This window comes from Sander vitreus, chromosome 5, assembly GCF_031162955.1.
Source record: "Sander vitreus isolate 19-12246 chromosome 5, sanVit1, whole genome shotgun sequence".
NCBI lineage: Eukaryota > Metazoa > Chordata > Actinopteri > Perciformes > Percidae > Sander > Sander vitreus.
The window spans coordinates 24,363,726-24,381,505 of record NC_135859.1 but is presented as its reverse complement, the minus strand read 5'-3'; the positions used below and the strand labels follow the sequence as shown (position 1 = coordinate 24,381,505).

The following is a 17,780-nucleotide window of genomic DNA, read 5'->3' as shown; positions in this document are numbered from 1 at the left end:
GATAAAGTGATTACTGACCCTATTTGCTGTTATTGCTCCCCCCAGTGTCTTGGAGGGAGTCCAAACATTCACAAATCTCTGGAATGCACAAGGTGACAAATGACTAGGATTGGTGTTGAGGGGGGATCATATGCATACTCATCACCACATCACTGCACGTTTTAAATGTAAAAAAGTGCACATTATGTAGATAATATCTCATGTGATTTATTGACTCCATCATGAGGTTACATACATACATATTAAAGACAATTCTAGGAAAATACAGTGCTACTGGATATGGTGTAGTTTCAAGAGACCAAAATAAACGCCCTGTTGTGTTTTCTTTTTCTTGTAACTTTAGTTTAGAAATTTAAGTAAAGGAAAACAAAAAAGTTTAGTCCAAAGACATACTTCTTAATGATTTCATTTGAATTCATGCAGGAATTGCACCCAGTAGCCCCTGAGTTAAACTTCCTTACCCTAAAGAGAGCGGAGAAAATGTAATACAGTACTGTGTAGCCTGTGTATGGTGCAGAGATGGTCATGAAATAGTGTTCCATATGTTGCCATTGGCCCTGACTGTCATGATGGAATGCACTGCAGCGTTCCTCGGTATTAATCATTCATCACGGTTATTCCTTAAACGACCATTAAAAGACAATATACTGTAGCCTAAAGCTGATGGTTTCCTGGACTCTGTATTCCTATAGTTCACATTACTTTTGTTGTTTCCAATCTGGAGTCACAGTCACGGGCCAACTTGGATAAATTTGTCAACTCTCCCAATTTTTCATGCCTTTGCTGAGATGGATGTTCAGAGAGGCGGGATAAGAGAACATGAGGCCCGGAAGCCTGTGGTGCTAATGTTCTCCCCGTGGTCTTTTGATCTGGCATCAGGGCAGCTGTCATTGATTAGTGTGTTTGTAGATGATTACTGAGGGAAGTGGGTGGTCAGACACAGGTCATATCTCTCTTTCTCTCTCATTCACATTTCTGCCTCCACACACATTCAAATCCTCCAGAAATCTATTGGCAGTAGTGATGAAGACCAACATGACAACGTTCATATTTTCTGCTAGTATTATCAGCAACTTTACTTTTCAAGCCCTCCTGCTATCTGGGAATGTTGCAGCTCTAGAGTAATGGGGTGATATTAGGAAATGATGTCAGCATCTACAGGCCATGCCACGGAAGTTACCTCCCTCCCATTTTGTTGTGGTTGGTCTGTATGTTTCCCGTTTGTTTGGGAACTAATCATTAGTGCAATGGTTGCCACATGGAATATCTGGCTAGGCATTAATGGTTGCTTTTTGTCCCTTCCTACCTCAGAGGGCCAGATAAGAATAGACTTACCGTGACCTGAACGTTCACCAGGGTTTCTCACTATTTGCAGTTCCCCATCAGTAAAGTCAGTTTTTGTAAATTGAGGGAGTAAGACAACAGCATTGCAGAGGAGAAAGTGGTATTTTATTTTCACATAATAGAGTTCCTATAAAAAGTAAAGAATGCAAAGGAATGCTTGCCTTGTAAGTGTTCCCCTCCAGTTAAATATTTCACAAAATAAATAAATCAATACAATGCAGTCAAAACACAGTGGTTAAGTATCAAACATTTGCTTTAAATGTGTTGTATCCTCTATTATTTAATGCTGTCGTGATAAACTGACTGATTATTTCCCTCACCTTATCCATTTCTATTGCTCACCTTTATGTTGCAGATTATCTGGTGTCTCAGAGGAGAATATGCATTATAAATAACATTGTCTGCATCTACATTAGCTGGGACAGTATCTTCTGTGTTGTCCACATTACACAAATCCTCCAGTTGCAAACTGTTTGGCACAGAAAAAAAGGATAGATATTGCCTCCCGTGCCACAGAAAACACAGATATCATCTTCTCCCACTAAATAAAATACATGATTTCAGTCAAAGTCAGGAGCAGAGACCATATTTGTGTGTAACAGTGTTAGTGCCTTGTTTCCAAATGAGAGATTTCTCACTAAATGTCTTTATTTTACAGCTTTTTCAGTATTGAGAACCTCTCTGTCCAGTGCTGCATATCCTCCTTCTCCAGTTGAGTCCTCCAGTTCACACCATAATTGGAAGGAAGTGGGTGGCCGTGTTCTTCCTGCGGGTTTTCTTCCCTCTCAGTGGCTTCCCGTGGACATTCAGACCCACAAACATCTGCCTCTTCTTGTTCCTCCACTCAGCTGATGCATACGTGTTGTAGCCATTCTCCTCAATCCGCTCCTTCAGGGTGCAGTCGACACCAAACTCTCTCTGGAAAAACAGTAGGTATCATGTTTCACTGTTATAACCCCAGCATATGAAGTTAAGGCAAAACACAGATCATTTTCTTGTGCAAATCCATTGTGGTTGCTCATGGCACCTTGTTTATTTACTACTCCTTAATCTACATCACATTTTTTTGCTTTGTGTGCCTGTGTAGAAACTAGTGTGCACTTTGAAAATTGTACAGTTAGAGGTTAACATGTGTGCACTGGCCTGGTTGTGATTCAGAGTTGACCCAGCAGTTAGGGAAGTAACGATAAGGCCTCTTTTGATAAGGACAGAAAAATCGAAAACTATCTATCTCTCTCTCTCTGGAGCTTTTAGATTGACCCCTGACCCAGATACTAACCGCTCCGTACAGCTCTCCCTTCCTGCTGATAGCCAGATAGTAGTTGCTGTTTAGCCCTTTGATGGCCACCACTCCCACGTCCACCGATGTGATTTCCAGAATACCTAGGATTCAGCAAAAAGATGGTTATATCAATATGTGTCAACATTCGGAGTGAGCATAAGATCTTCCATCATTTGTGCAAGTAAAGTGATTTTCCAGGCATGTGTTTCTAAGCAGTTTGAGCTGAACTGACAGAGAAAAAACAACCTTTAAAATGTTTTTAGTTCAGAGAAACAAATAGAAAACAGAGGAAGTGAAAGTGATAACATGTTTTCCCGACTCATAGTTACTGTAGATAAGATTAAAGAAGAATTTATACTCTGGGATAAATACATAAAGTTTAACAGACATCAGTGAGAGTAACTAATGGATAAAAAGATTGCATGCTCATTCCAGGACATGTAAGAACACACAGTGTGGGAATTTTGCGTGAGGCCACAATTATTCCTTGAGCACATTTATCATTTCAGTGATATTATAAAGTTACTTTACAACCTACACCTGTGTAACAGATTCCAGCTGCACAGGCCATTTAGTTTGAAAATTAATAGGTGTGTACCACAGAGATTCTTAGGTTGTTTATGTTCTGTTTGGAATTTAGGTTTCCAAGTCCCTATGCAAGCAATTCAGGTTTCTTATAGGCTATTTGAGTGGCTAATTTATACCCAAGTTAACAAAGGCTTGCTTTTGCCGCAGACAGCTGTCGTTACTTGTGTAGTCTAAGTATCAGAGGTCAGAGAGATATAACTTCCTAATGTGTCCTTTGACCACAGAACCCACTTGTCTTGTCTTATGCTGATGTGTGTGTTAACCTCCCCTGTTCCCATGACATGTTTTATTTCATGCCTCCCTCCCTGACTTCCTTTCCCCACTTCCTGTGAGCTGTCGTTATTTTATCCCGATAAGCACACACGGTTTGTATGCACACATACATTCAGACACACACTTCAGCGTGGGGTGTGAACTCCAGAGAGTCGACGACATCCTTTGATCAGATCAGCAGCCCCCCTCTGTCTGATGACTGTTTGTGTGGCAGCCTGCTCCACTGTCAGACCCACTCTCCGGTGGCTGGGGGGGCCAGTGGAGGATGCAGGTGTGCCCCCAAAGAACAATCCCCCTCCTAAAAACACAGCAGCTTCTCTCCTCGTCCATGAGGTCTTGACTGTATCAGTTTCTAGTTCAAACAGTGGCACCTCAGGGCAGTGAGGCCTGAAGTGGCAAGGCGGTGGTGGTGACTGCGACACAACGGCCATTGAAGATCTGAGAGGAGCTGGTTTCTCTATGGGATCGAGTGTCAGGTATGGAGTGAGGATGTAAGACAATCTATGGCAGTCTCTGGCTGCTCTGTAAACATGGGAGGGATGAAAGGAAGGAGAACAGAGGAGGACAGAGGAGCCATGACAGTGAGACTGGGGGTGGAGTGAGGATTAGTAAGACTGTAATGATCACTGATCAAAGTCAGCCACCGGAGGCAGGGGCGAGACAGGTTGTATATACACACATGTGCGCACACACACACACACACACACACACACACACACACACACGCACGCAAACACACACACGTGCATACACACACACATATACAGAGATGATATTGTAACAGGTGAATGTGCACTTGCACACAACTTGCAAACGCTACCTGGCTGTGAAACTACAAAATCTCCATTCACTGCTCTCTGATGAATGCTCAGCTTGGCCCACAAGTGAAAAGTAATGAGTTTACGGCTGCGAGTATAGGAAAAAGCCATTAGCGTCATCTAGATTACAACATTAGGTCTTAAATGTGACACCAATGCTTTGTATGGGGTACATTTCTTACAAACCACATATGAAAAATGTAGTCTTAAGTCAGCCAAGTTCAGCGATTTATGTGGGGAGACAGCCGTTTTTCCTTTGCATGCTGTTTGCTTTTTTTGTGTGGCTTATTTGATACGCTCTGTTTGGAGTTACAACAGTAAATGGTGCGTTGGTTGTGGAATGGAAGCAGACAATGCCAGTGAGAATTAAAGGTGGATTTTCCACAGTGGGATGCCAAAAACCATGTGCTTTGCAGCTTGCATTGTTATTTTTTCTCACTCTTACTTCACCCCTTTTTTTAAATTAATGTTCAGCAGCCCGACAAAATAACCTTTGGACAGATAAATTATAATGTTAATGTCGATTGGTGCAATTCCCATGCAGAAAAATGGTGTGGAGCGAGGCGTAAATCAGGATATATAGTAATAACACTTGATAAGGACCACACTGAGTGTATTTACACAGAAGGGATATCCATCCTCTTCCCCACCTCAGAGAAAAGTTATACATCTCTCCTCAAACCTCCATAAGAGCACCATCTGTTTTATTTGCCCACGCAAAAGGCTGTTGCTTTGATTACAGTTTTTTTTGATTGCTAAACGACAGTGGGCACAACTGAAGCCACATGTGCAAAACTCAAACTACAGTCTGCACTACCAACAGTCACCTGAGCTAAACAGTTCACATCACCTGCAAAACTCATTCCAAGCAACACAACTCTTAACACACGTCTCAAAACAGGCTCAGTGCAGCCAAACACTATGAACAATCCTCACTGAGATAACACACACTGTCACTCAGAACACACTGAGAGTACAAACACTAGCGTCAAACACCAGTACAGAAATCACAAACTTTTCATCTTTACAGTTTGAGTGACTTCACACTACTCAATAGTTTCTTTAAAGAAAAGATATAGATTTTATAATATACCAATTTTTATGTAAGGTAAACAAGAAGGAATTAAAATCAGCAATTTGCTTCAATATAGTATTTTGTCTCTTGTAATTTATGGAATTACTGGAAAAAAAACTGAAGGTACATAACAGTAACAAAGAGTTGTCATCACATTGGATGTCTGCATCATCTCTAAATACAAATGAATGTGGAGTTTCCATTGCTTTCACCTCCATTACTTTCTGAAAAAACAGAATGCAGTTTTACTATCATGAAGATATAGTGTTTTTCACAATTTTTTTTTATAACTGTGTATGTAACCTCAGACATCTTACCTGGACATATTGGTATCTTTGCTCTTTTACCCGTTTCTCTCAAATGGTACAGTGTATAATTGTTTCATTCTTATTTGGTGTTTGTATACAAAAAAAAGGCTTTCTGAGCTTCCTCTGTATAAATACTGTATATGTTCACTAACTAGTCTAAAACAAGACACCTGCTTAGGCTTTCAACTAAAATTGCAATCAGCAGTGTTTGATAGGCACCAGACTGAAATCTATTCTGTTTTGAATGTGTGGTTAACAGTTTTGACAGCAGTGTGTTAGCATTTGTGCATGTATGTAAATCTACAGTGTTGTGCATGTTGTGGTTAAAGTCATGGGATAAGTGTGTAGAGTTTTGAAAACTGTGTTCAATCAATGAAAAATGAACTATAGTTTGGTCCACATGAACTGCTGTTGTGCAGACTGTAGTTAGAGTTTTGCACGTTACTCCAGTTGTGCCCACTGTCGTTTAGCAATCGAAAGAAAAACTGTAAAGGAGATGAATGTGCACAAAGATACACACCAACACACACATTCACATACTCTGTACATGTACGCATGTACGTCTTGAGCCATGTCCAGAAGCATCTTGCACACATGGCATGGCCCCTACAGCACAGAAACACAACTGGTGGCCCGACACAAATACACACACACACATTTACACACATGATCTTGACAGGCTCAACCTCTCACACCATCACAGCCGTGGATAATTACCCAAACTCTTTTACCACAAAGCTTTTGTCTTTAGTGTTATTTAGCAATGTTTCACTCAGAGCTACTAGTTGTCTATAAATTCAAGAGAACTCAGCTGAGAATCATAGATATTTTAATTAGACCATGCAGATGGCTACTTAGCTGACTTTAACATAATCTCCCTCCCTTTCTCTCTGTCTCTCTGTAACCTCAGCACAGGCTCCCAGCGGGTTGGAAAGCCATGTGGGACAGTTTTGCGCTGGCATCCCCATAAATCTGTGGGAGGCTGGATACTGGCTTTTTAACAGACAGTGAGCCGGGTCCTCGCAGGACCACAGGCAGCACCCAAAACCAAAGCCTACCCGTCCTATACACCTCTTTGACAACGCATTATAAATATATAAATTCATCCATTGTAAAATGTAAATGAAGTGTGACTTTGCCCTGAAACTTCTGGCTCAGGAAAAGGCAAGCCAAAAAAAACTTGATATTTTATTACTTCAAGGGACCATCGAGGGTCTACAAAGGACGTCAGCCCTCGGATCATGTCTAGCCCTAGGGGCCAGAGCAAAGACTGAAGCTGCTGTTGTGTAGTATCCTTTACCGTGAGAACCTGATATAAGGGTACATAATCCACACACAGTGTCCTCAGACCCCCTCAGGACACAGCTTTTTGATGGCACCACCATTGATACAGAAGAAGCGCGGCTTTGATGTGGCCACAATGATGTTCAGCCATGTCATTCATGAACTTGTACCTCTAGAGAGTCCCCTGTGCTCCCTTTCACCTCCCTCCCCAATTCTCAATCTGCACTGACTCAAACTGACTTTTGAAAAAGGCAACACACTCTTAAAAATGAGACGTTGCGAGTCAATAAAAAAACAAGACAGCGGGGTAAATCATCCTCCAAACATACATAAAGTTTAAGGTGAATTAACACACCACTATTATGATAAATGGAGTCAGACTTCCTTTCGCCACTTCAGTTTTACATCTTAAAAGAAACTACTACTGCTACTATCAAAGGTGGCTGTAAAGGCATCACGATGTAATACGGTCAGTAAATAAAGTTGCCTCTGTCATGACCTTGTCAAAACAAACATCTCCCCTGACACTCTGCCTCCCCGTGCCATTTCCCCTAAGTCACTTTGATTGAATGTGTGGTTTAGCTCTCCCAAGAGGAACATTAAAAGGTTCCACATACACTGACTCGCTATGGGGTTGTGGGACACAGAGAGAGAGAGATAGATAGAGAAAGAGAGAGAGATAGAGAGAGGGAGAGAGAGGGAGAAAAAGAGCAAGTGAGAGATGCATATGTGTGTGTGTGTGTGTGTGTGTGTGTGTGTGTGTGTGTGTGTGTGTGTGTGTGTGTGTGTGTGTGTGTGTATGTGTCTCAGTAATAAGCGAGCACATGTGTCTACGTCGGCTGCTATATGATCACACACCCACTGGAGCATGTGAGTGCCCACTGGCTGATAGGCACACACACGTAGCTCGGTGGGAATGCTGGGAGACTAATGAGAATACTGACTGATATCCCAAAACATACAACATGTAATCACTTTAAAGACTTGTTTCTCCGAGTGAGCACGTCAAACTGCTTTAAACAAACGTCTGATCTGTCACTGAGGGTATGTAATTTGCTCGACGTTAGCTGGCAGGCGGGCAATCTGAGTGGGAGAGTGAGAGAGACACAGACATGGAGAGGCAGCATGAGGGTCTAAAAGCATCAGTGAGACAGACATCTATATCCTTCACCCCCCCCCCTCCAAGCCCTGTTCTTCTGTGGTTGTTATCAGTGCTGTTTACCCAGGGCTGTGAAGACTGCCTGATACTGGCCTGGTTATCTGCCCCTGCTCCTTTTTAAGCCATCTGAGAGCTACCATCATTGTGCTGAGTGTTTGGACAGGAGAGATATCAGTGGGATGTCTGGTTTAAAACACAAATACGACTCTAATTGGGGATTTTTTCATTCAAACTACCAACCAATGGGCAGGCTGGCAGTCTCTTTTTTTAATTTAAATTCATATCATGTTTACGGCAAGATATACATCAGTTAATATATTTGTGTTGGTGCTCTGTAACTTTTTTGGGGGTAAGACAAGCTTTTTTTTCCCTAAAAGAATGAACACTTGATTTATCAAAACCAAACATTTAGGGTTTCTTGGTGCCAGAAATGTCCCTGACTTAAAGCAATCAACAGGTGCTTTTTGTTATGCGTAATATACTAATGCCTTGAAATCCAGACAAAGTCAGAAATTCTGCTGGTTGCAGAGGTGAAAAGCTTTGATTTTACACTGGCAATTTGAAAGGTTAAAACTGGTGTTTTAGCTCAAATGAGCATTGATTTACTGTAGGTCCCATTTCATTTTGCAGCCATCACAGGCTCAGATCACTATTTGTATTCTGATTCCTTCTTTTTTTGTCTACTTTTGTAGATTAATCAACACAGTGAGTTACTTACTGAGGGGGTCATCCTTGCTCTTGGTTCCATTGACCTTTCCGTTCTTATCGATCCTCAGGAAAAACTTCTGGAAGGAGAAGAGCTTCCTCCTCCGCATGTCCCCTTGGAGATGATTGTAGCTGCGCACATGCCTACCCTGCGGCCCCCCAGTCCGACCCAGGGGGACCCCAGTGGCCCTGGGCCTTGAGACGACCTCAGTCTCAGAAATGTTCAGTGGAAGCCTGAGAGTCCGTGGGTTGGCGAGCCTCAGTCTGTCTCTGCGGAGCTGATGGCAGGCCGCCTCGGGTAGGGAGAAGGAAAAAAACACCAGGGCAAGCAGGAGAGGCAAAGACAGGGAGGAAAGCAGTGTTGATGATGGCCTTAGTCTGGAGCTGGTTGCACTTCCAAAAAGAGCCCCGAACCCAGCCCTGGAGCAGTACGAGGCAGAGGCAGCCTTACTCCCTCCAGCAGCCCATCTGATCATGGTAGTGTGCTGTGTGGAGGACTAGAGGCAGCCTCAGAGCCTGGGACATGCTGCTGGGGGCGAGGATAGGCTGGGAGGGCAGGGAGGGGAGCCCTCCACAGTCCAGACTGGGTGAGATGGTTCTCCTGCAGAATCCAAATTATTTAGCACCTGGATGAAATTCTTAGATGTCCCTCTGAATAATGTTTGACAGTGTAATGACTGTTCAACAAGTCACTGTGTCTCAAGCTGATATTCCACTGAGTTCTCTTCTCCACTGTTTTAGGCTGATGATCAGAAAGTCTGTTTTGGAAAAAAAATCGGTCTGAATGAACAAAGATTACGTAAAAAAAAAAACGACACACCAATTACTATTTTCTAGTAACTAGTATTCCAGTAACAAAATCTGTTTTTCCACTTATCTTCTGTTTTCTAATTCATTATAAATTGTTTGTGAAATTCTGACTATTGTTCTTGGCTGCTCCAGTGTGCCCCTAGTATTTCCAGGCAGTTGCTCAATTTAAGAACAAAAGGAAAGAAAAGAAAAAAATATGAAGTTCACTGATGTCCAGGTAGAAAGTTTGCCATGTGTAAAATTCCTTAGTTCCAGTGGAAATTAAAAAAGGTGCATCACACAATCTACCTGTCCGATAGCTGCTACACTCCACATGTGCAGGAAAGCATTTTCAGATTTCCCTCTGAGGTGGAAAAACAGGAATCAAGACTTAAAGAAGAACGCTGGTCAATCCAGGCGCATGTCAGATAATCCATCTGTCTTCTTCTGTTGCTCTGCTCCTCTCTCTCTCTCCTCATCTCTCTCTCTCTCTCTCTCTCTCTCTCTCTCTCTCTCTCTCTCTCTCTCTTTTTCTCTCTCTTTCTCTCTTTACCCCCAAAAGACTCCACCTTCATGCAGCATCGAGGTAACGGTCTGAGGAGGTCTTTCTCTCTTTCTCAGGGTTAATTTAGATTTGTTCGCCTCCTGTTCATTAGGTCCTTGATATGAGGAGTCCTGGTGTGATCTCCTCACCTGAATGGTGATCACAGAAAATGACTGTGGTGTGTTGTGTGTAGCTGTGTGACTCTGTTAGTTATTTGATCCCACCCTCCTCTACTCAACTTCCCCTCTCACATATGGGAGCAAGTACTGTTCTACATGTGTATGTGTGTGTGTGTGTGTGTGTGTGTGTGTGTGTGTGTGTGTGTGTGTGTGTGTGTGTGTGTGTGTGTGTGTGTGTGTGTGTGCCTACATACAAGCACATTGTATGAGAGTGTGTGAGAGGTGATAGCAGGGTTTATCTAAGTAGATGCAGCAGAGCAAGAGGAAGCTGTTTGGTAGTATTGGATCGGTCCCTATGGCTACAGATTGTACTGATGATTGCTGTATTGAATTATCAAAGAGTGGTTTTGTTTTTACTGTCTATGGTTGCTAAAAATTGTGTCTAATTGTATTTTCCACGCAGTATATGTCATGTTTTCCAGTACATAAACGTGCCTGTATGGTTGAGCATGAAGGGAATAAGTGTGACATATTGAAATGGATCCACTTATTACTCATTACGATGTGATAATCCTGACAAGTGGGCATCTTCCTCTATCTCTTCAGATAAAAATCATATTGAGTTACTATTGCCGGTTCCAGTCTGGAAGTTGCCTTATCATGGCCATCTTCTGTCCTCTCTCTTTCCCTCATGGCACTTTATCATGTGTTATCTTTCCTGCAGCGCTGTAATGCAATGAAGCTCTCCAGTTTCACTCACCAGACCTCTGCCTTCCTCTGTGACTCAGGTGTCTCTTGGCCCATGAGACTCTCTTTTACGAACCATGCATAATTTGCTCCTCAAGGCAAGGCAGGCACAGGATGGACAATGTCATAGTGACTAGACAGCAATGTACAGTATGTGCAGTGAATGTGCAAAATATTACGAATAGTCACTGTTCTCACGAAGTACAATGACGAGGCAAAGCCAGATTAAATCTTTATCTCTTATTGGTTTAACTGATTTTCCTTATTAAATCAACACTGATACACACAAGAAGTTCGAAAAAACCGACACCAGTAAGTTATTTAGAGGCTTATTAAGATGTTAACAATGATCAAGGGCCATAGAGTGACATTTCTACCAATCCACTGTGATAAACATAGCATGTGCTGGCGGTCTTATCTATCCTCCGTGATCCTTGTGTCTTTAATGTTGGGGTCTGTCCTGTTCTTTGCTTTCCTTCTCCTAAGTCCTGGTTTTAGTGCCTGCTTTAATGTCTGTCAACGATCTACGGCCAGAGCAGTCCGGTCTTAACTCTGGTCTTGGCATGGCATCTGGGGATACAAACAAAGCTATCTTATCATCGCTTCCTTTGTGGTGTCCCTTCCCACTGTGATAACCTGAATCAGTGCAGAGGAAACAGAGCTGGGAGGAGCATGCATCATTCATATTGATTATTGTTGCAGCAATAATAGTGGAGTAAGTCTTTTTAGATTTACTTGCATTACAGTACCTAAAATAGCCTCCACGTAACCTAAATGGTATTGGACTTGTCCACTATGAATTATTGAATCTAAATTTGAATTTGAATGTAGATTTCTTGAACTATATTCAAGGTTTATAACTTATTTTTGTTAAATAAGAACAATATGTTTTTTTCAAATTTTACAGTCTGCCATTTGTCTGCAACACCTCTAGTTATACTGTGAAAATAAACACTAAACACATTAGTACCAAATGCACAAATGTCTGTTTTAAGTACTTAAATCTAGGGAAGTAATTGTATTTTATTTCTCTTCTTTAAAAAATTCCCACTGAGGTTAAATACTTTATTTATGCCAATTCCCAGTGCACTTTGATTTTTTAAAGTAAATAACCATGTTTAAAAAAATTAAAATAATGTTTTGGATACAAACCCTATACTTTATACCGTAACATGGCTCAAGGGACAGCTCGGACCAGAGTGTTGCACTCAGTTCAATAAATCAGATTTGCATTTGAAATGATTTCACATTGAAGCCATGTGTCAGATTTTCAGATCACGGTTCAGAGACTGAAGAGTCTAAAACTGTGCAGATATACCCTCAGCTCTTAGTGTTCTTTCCACTAAGACAGTAATGTCCTCTGAAGTGCCTCAGAGGGATGTAAACCTGCAATGATGCTGACAGACTTGCAAGATTTGCAGGATTTCTGTAGAGTCCAAGGAGCAAATTCTTTGTAAACGTAACCATGCCTTTGTTTTTTCTTCTAAACGCAATATAAGTGAGATTTGCAAGGTCTGGAGTCTCATCTCCCTCCCTGCTCTACAGCTTCAGCATTTAGTGTATCTTTATAGATCTATCTCCTTGAATTGCATTTCAAAGCAAAACAATAGGCAATAGAACAGACAATGTGCTTCTGATCCATCCCTACAGGCTGTGGCTCTAGCTGGGTTCTTATGCTACTCTAAGAAACATAATTACAATAAAGCCAATGAAAAGTCAAATACCGGAAATTTATACGCGTCAGTGGAGATTTGATTTCACACAGTACCAATTGCCAAAAAGAAAAATGAATCAAGGCGAAACACATGGAAAGATTCCCTTTTTTCCTTTTAGTGTGTAATGTCAGTAAGTTTCACAAAAGCAAACTCGATTTTTCCACATTTGTCTTTGACAAAATAGTAAAACCATCAGGTGTTGGTTTTGTTGTATTCAGATTAGTAGACTTTTACAATGACCTTAACTCAATACTTATGTTATCAGTGCAAAGACCACATTTTAGGACAGTTATACCATTCACTGAAAGTCTTGTGTTTTATGGTATTATATTTGGTGTGCACCTGTGAGGCACCTTTTAACCCCGGTTTATAAAATGCACTATAAAAATAAAATTACTTATTATCAATGTTGTTGATTGTTTTTTATTTTGAAAGCATACATACCGTAATTGTGTGATCTATCACACAACCTACTAACTGTGATATCTGTTGGGGAATTTTCTTTGGTTGGCATTACTTTCTCTTCCTGTAAAGCCATGATTGCATTGTTGCTCAGACAAACTTGTTCTTTTTTAACTTCTGCCCTATTTTCTTGATAAAGACCTGCTTGTCCTCAAATGTTTACAAAGAGTTTCATGAACTGGGATTAGGTTGAATCAGTCAATATATTAACCAAAGCCATACATGAAAATGTCTGATTATTACTGAAACTTTGCATTTATTCCAACATACAAGCTCTCCTTTAAATGTGACATACAAAGTGAATCCACATCAGTGCCTGAAATGGGCCAGTACTCATCAGTACAGAGTATCAGCACTTTTGATTTTTGAGTATCCATACTTCTAATTGTTATAAACAGTATTATTAATAGGCTGATATCATAGACTGTATACACAGTACATACTATATATCATGATTTATTGGGAGAAACCAAGTAACCCCGATATAGCCCAGTGAATGATCCTTTGTTTCATAACCACATTTTCAGACACTGCAATGATTTGACTATGAGATTGGCAGTCGAATCAGGCTCCTTAGATTGAATAGTCGACTATTCGGGGTCACCCCTACAAGAAATACATATGAATTTAAATATATCCAACATGCATGCAATGATCACGTCATGCAACTGCGGATGAGGATTAGGGTACTGCCATTTTTTTGGTCCAATTCAGGCACTGATCCACATCCAACTTAGTTTTGGTTTGTTTCTAAAGTTACATTTTGGCTTGTTTGTTAAATCTTGATCCTTGTGGCAGCAGGTGGATCCAGCACCGAGTACCATGCAATCTGCTGTTCTGTCTGCTGAACATACTGTATCGCATTAGCAAGTTGAACTGTGGAAATTCATGTTATTCATGTCATGTGTCTCTGATTTTGCTTGGCCTCATTGTGAGTATAATGCCCCCTCCCTTTTGGTACACTATCATTAAGCAGATGTTTTACGAAGAACAGCACCTCACTCCCAGTCACTTAAACACAAATCCATATGTGGCCTATGAGGGAGTCAAACGCACAACTCACAAACAACCAAACTGACCTATGGGAACCATGTGTGTGTCTGTCTGCGTTCCCTGGGGCCCGCTCTGTGTGTGCTGGGTCAGAGGAGGCCGAGGCTTTAATAAAGGAACAGGCCTGGTACAGGGATGCCAGTCTGACTGCCTGGGGACATGCAACCTGATGGGGTCCAGATGAGAGCCACCAGACCGGACTTCTTCCTCCAAACCAACAGCCAGTTGGTGCATGGATTACGTTCCACTGCCTTCTTCTTCAAGCCTCTCTCTCGGTTTACATTGGGATTTGTGGGGTAAACCACCAGATTAAAGTAACATTCTCCTTTAATGGTACTTTAAAGTTCTTCATAGATCACAGGAAAATGTGTTACCTCATGTTCCAAAAATACATAACATGCAAACATATGCTCGGCTCACGCTGGAGGCCTCTTTTCTTCTGTTGGTCATCAAATGTAAATATTTAATGTGTTCCTGGCCGTTGTGTTGGGGAGTGTCTGGTAACCTACAAGATGAGGTTGCTGTTTCCTCCTTTACGGCAATCAGTAGATGTTTGTCATGTTATCTTCCCCGTCCTGAACAGGCACTTACATCATCCTCCTCTGCTGAGTGTCCATTTCAGCAGGGCAGAGGAATTTATTTACAGGTCAGACACTGGATCAACTGATGTGCACTGAACTGTCTTGTCTTTCTCGGTGCAATATGAGGTGACATTTTACCACAAAACTTTGCTAGTATAATTATAGGAAATATGACAATATATACTATGAGGGAATGTACTATATTTGTCAACAATTTAGCCATACTGTTTATACTGTGGCAGCTGTCCCTTTGATATGTCTGGGTGTATTAGGTGAATTAATGAGCAGGACTGCTTTATGGAAAAAGAGGATTTCTAGTATTTTTTTGCATGTTATCAGGTATTTAATTTAAAAAGAAGACAATCCTGTCTAGTGATGTTATCTATTTGATATTGGTTTGGTTGCAATGTACTTTTTTGTCAGAAATAAAAAGAAACAAACACAAGCAATTTTCTTCATACTTGTTTAAAAAAAAAAAAAAAATGGAACACACTCGTTGCTGCAACAACAGAATTACACACCTTAACAGTTAGATTTAGCATTTACTACTTACCTGCCAATCGGGCATGCTCTAACCATTATTATAATGTGCCCCAAACCTTAAATGCAATACCTGTTTACTACATTGTGCAGAGAAAGTCTGAACATCACAAACAATGAAGTAGACCCTTAACTATTGAATCCAAAACCACAATTGTTTGGCTTTAGAAGACTTGCAATGTGTTGCACAAGCTGTTAAAAATATTTTTTATGGCCATTCTTGACCTTTTTGTCATGAGCCACTTACTGTATGATAATGTTGTTTACAGCTGAAATGAGCTGTGCCAGGTAATTCACTGTTTGTTACACTGACATCTGCACTTTAGTGATTTGTTTTTGATGAGTAAAGATGACAATATTTTTTTAAATGTGAATGAACTATTATTTCATTCTTTTATACACATGACTTGCTCACTGACTTTTGTTTAGTTTGCTCTGCTCCACAGTATATCTACTGTTAACCATCCAGGATTCAGTTAGGAAAGATATCTAGAACACTGGTAAGTAAATTTCTAAATCTTAAATAAGCTTTAAAAAAAATGTACTAAGAAGGCTAAAGCCACTGTGAAGTCAGAATCTGATATGTTCAGGCATTTCCTGATATGAGCTCAATCTTTTCTTTCCATTGTGCAACTCTTCAAATGAAGCAACACACAGTGATGTAACAGAATGAGAGATGTGGTTAGGTAATACATGCGGATGGTGTTTGCCTCGTCATGATAACACACAAACACATACACACACTGCTGGTTTTTTAGGATATCATGCTCCACATTGACCCAGTATTGTGTTACTCGTTCCATTACTGCTGACTAACTCTTGGTCTCTAGCTTGAATGATAGCAGCAGGGTGCATGGAGCAGGGCAGCGTCCGTCCGTGTCAAGTTATTTGGCACAAAGGAGCCTGGGAAATTTGGGCCAGCTGAACCCGATCCCTGAAACAGAGCCTGGTGCTGCTGATTCTGGTGTTACAATACACATCCAGCAGCATCTGGCACTCTCAGGCGAGAAGGACCTTGTTGACATAAAAGGTCATAACGCAGAAGACAATGATGCAATGGAGGGTTATTACTGTTGTAGTCTCACTTTGCCAGACCTCCACAGCGCTGCGGAGGATTATTGGTTTATTGGCATTTCTTTAAACCAATCACAATCATCTTGGGCGGCGCTATGCACCCCGGGAAAAGCCGCGGTGCCGCTGCAAAATAGCCTCGGGAAGGAACTTTGTTTCTTGTTTTGAACAAGTGTACATTCAATGTGTACCTGGCTTCAAACCTGAATAGGATACTGGATTTTACTTTAAATGTTGGGATGGATGGAAATCACCCAGACTAGCCTTCATGCATAATACACACATATTAAAGATACTTAAGATTTTTTTAATTTCATGTCTAAGTTACAAAGCAGTTTTGTCAAGAACATCTTTTATCGTCACATTACTGATGGAGACATGTGAAGTACAAATCAGTCAAGGTGATATACCATATGCATGTACAATGGTAATGCCTGCCCTGTACAATATCATACAAACACAGCAGCCATCTTTAGAGGGACCTGAGAGGGATGACCTGCAACACCTCTTTCTCATTGGTCAATCTCACACCAGAGGAGGAGCACCACAGGTTCGACTACAGAACTGTACACGTTCTGCAGCCGATTTAATTATTATTGACAATCGAAACAAAAATGACTAAAGCAGGAACTTGTACCCAGGAAAATGTAAACACACAGTGCCAGCTCTGAGGACAAAACCACAATTGAAGCAGAAAAAAGCAAAATATATGAGTTTAAAAAACAGATTATTATAACTATAAACAATTTAATAGAAGTCTCAAAAAAATCTTTATTTACATTCTGTTTTTACCAGTTCACTTTGATATAAAAATATAACTGGTAACTCGACTGTTGAGCTGTAAATCATCAGCACCATGATTATAAAAGCATCTTTGGACCAGAAAGATATGTACTGTATTGCAGGTCATAAGTGAATTTGTTTACTAATAAAGAAGGTGCACACTGTACTGTATGCTTGTGTTATTAATTAATTTATCACAACTGGCGTCACTGTTGTACTGGCTTGAGCTTTTGTAACTTTTGAATTGTGCTTCTTGATTATTTTTTTAATTAGTAATCTGACTATACTTTTATATATGGAGGATTTTGCATGCTGTCCTTAAACATCATTAAACATTTTTTTAACAAAAGAAATATTTTAATTCTGATAAGCATTTCTTCCCACCTTAACATGGCTCCATGAACATTAAGCTCTAACATTTGTAACAGTCCACATGTGTATTCATCATCAGTGTTTAGGCTGTTCATTTGAAAAAAGTTACAAAGACTTAAAAAAAAAAAAAAAAAAGAATTATATATATATATATATATATATATATAATAA

At 40.6% G+C, this 17,780-nt stretch overlaps 1 protein-coding gene across 1 annotated transcript; it reads right to left on the bottom strand.

Moving 5' to 3' along the window:
* Positions 1-1,427: 1,427 nt before the first annotated feature.
* On the bottom strand, positions 1,428-10,322 carry LOC144517664 (fibroblast growth factor 10-like). Its single transcript, XM_078249772.1, has 3 exons — positions 8,850-10,322; positions 2,624-2,727; positions 1,428-2,262 (listed from the first exon to the last, which is right to left on the bottom strand). Exons 1-3 carry the CDS (start codon positions 9,310-9,312, stop codon positions 2,071-2,073), a joined length of 759 nt encoding a protein of 252 aa, XP_078105898.1. The 5' UTR covers positions 9,313-10,322; the 3' UTR covers positions 1,428-2,070.
* Between the last annotated feature and the right edge of the window lie 7,458 nt (positions 10,323-17,780).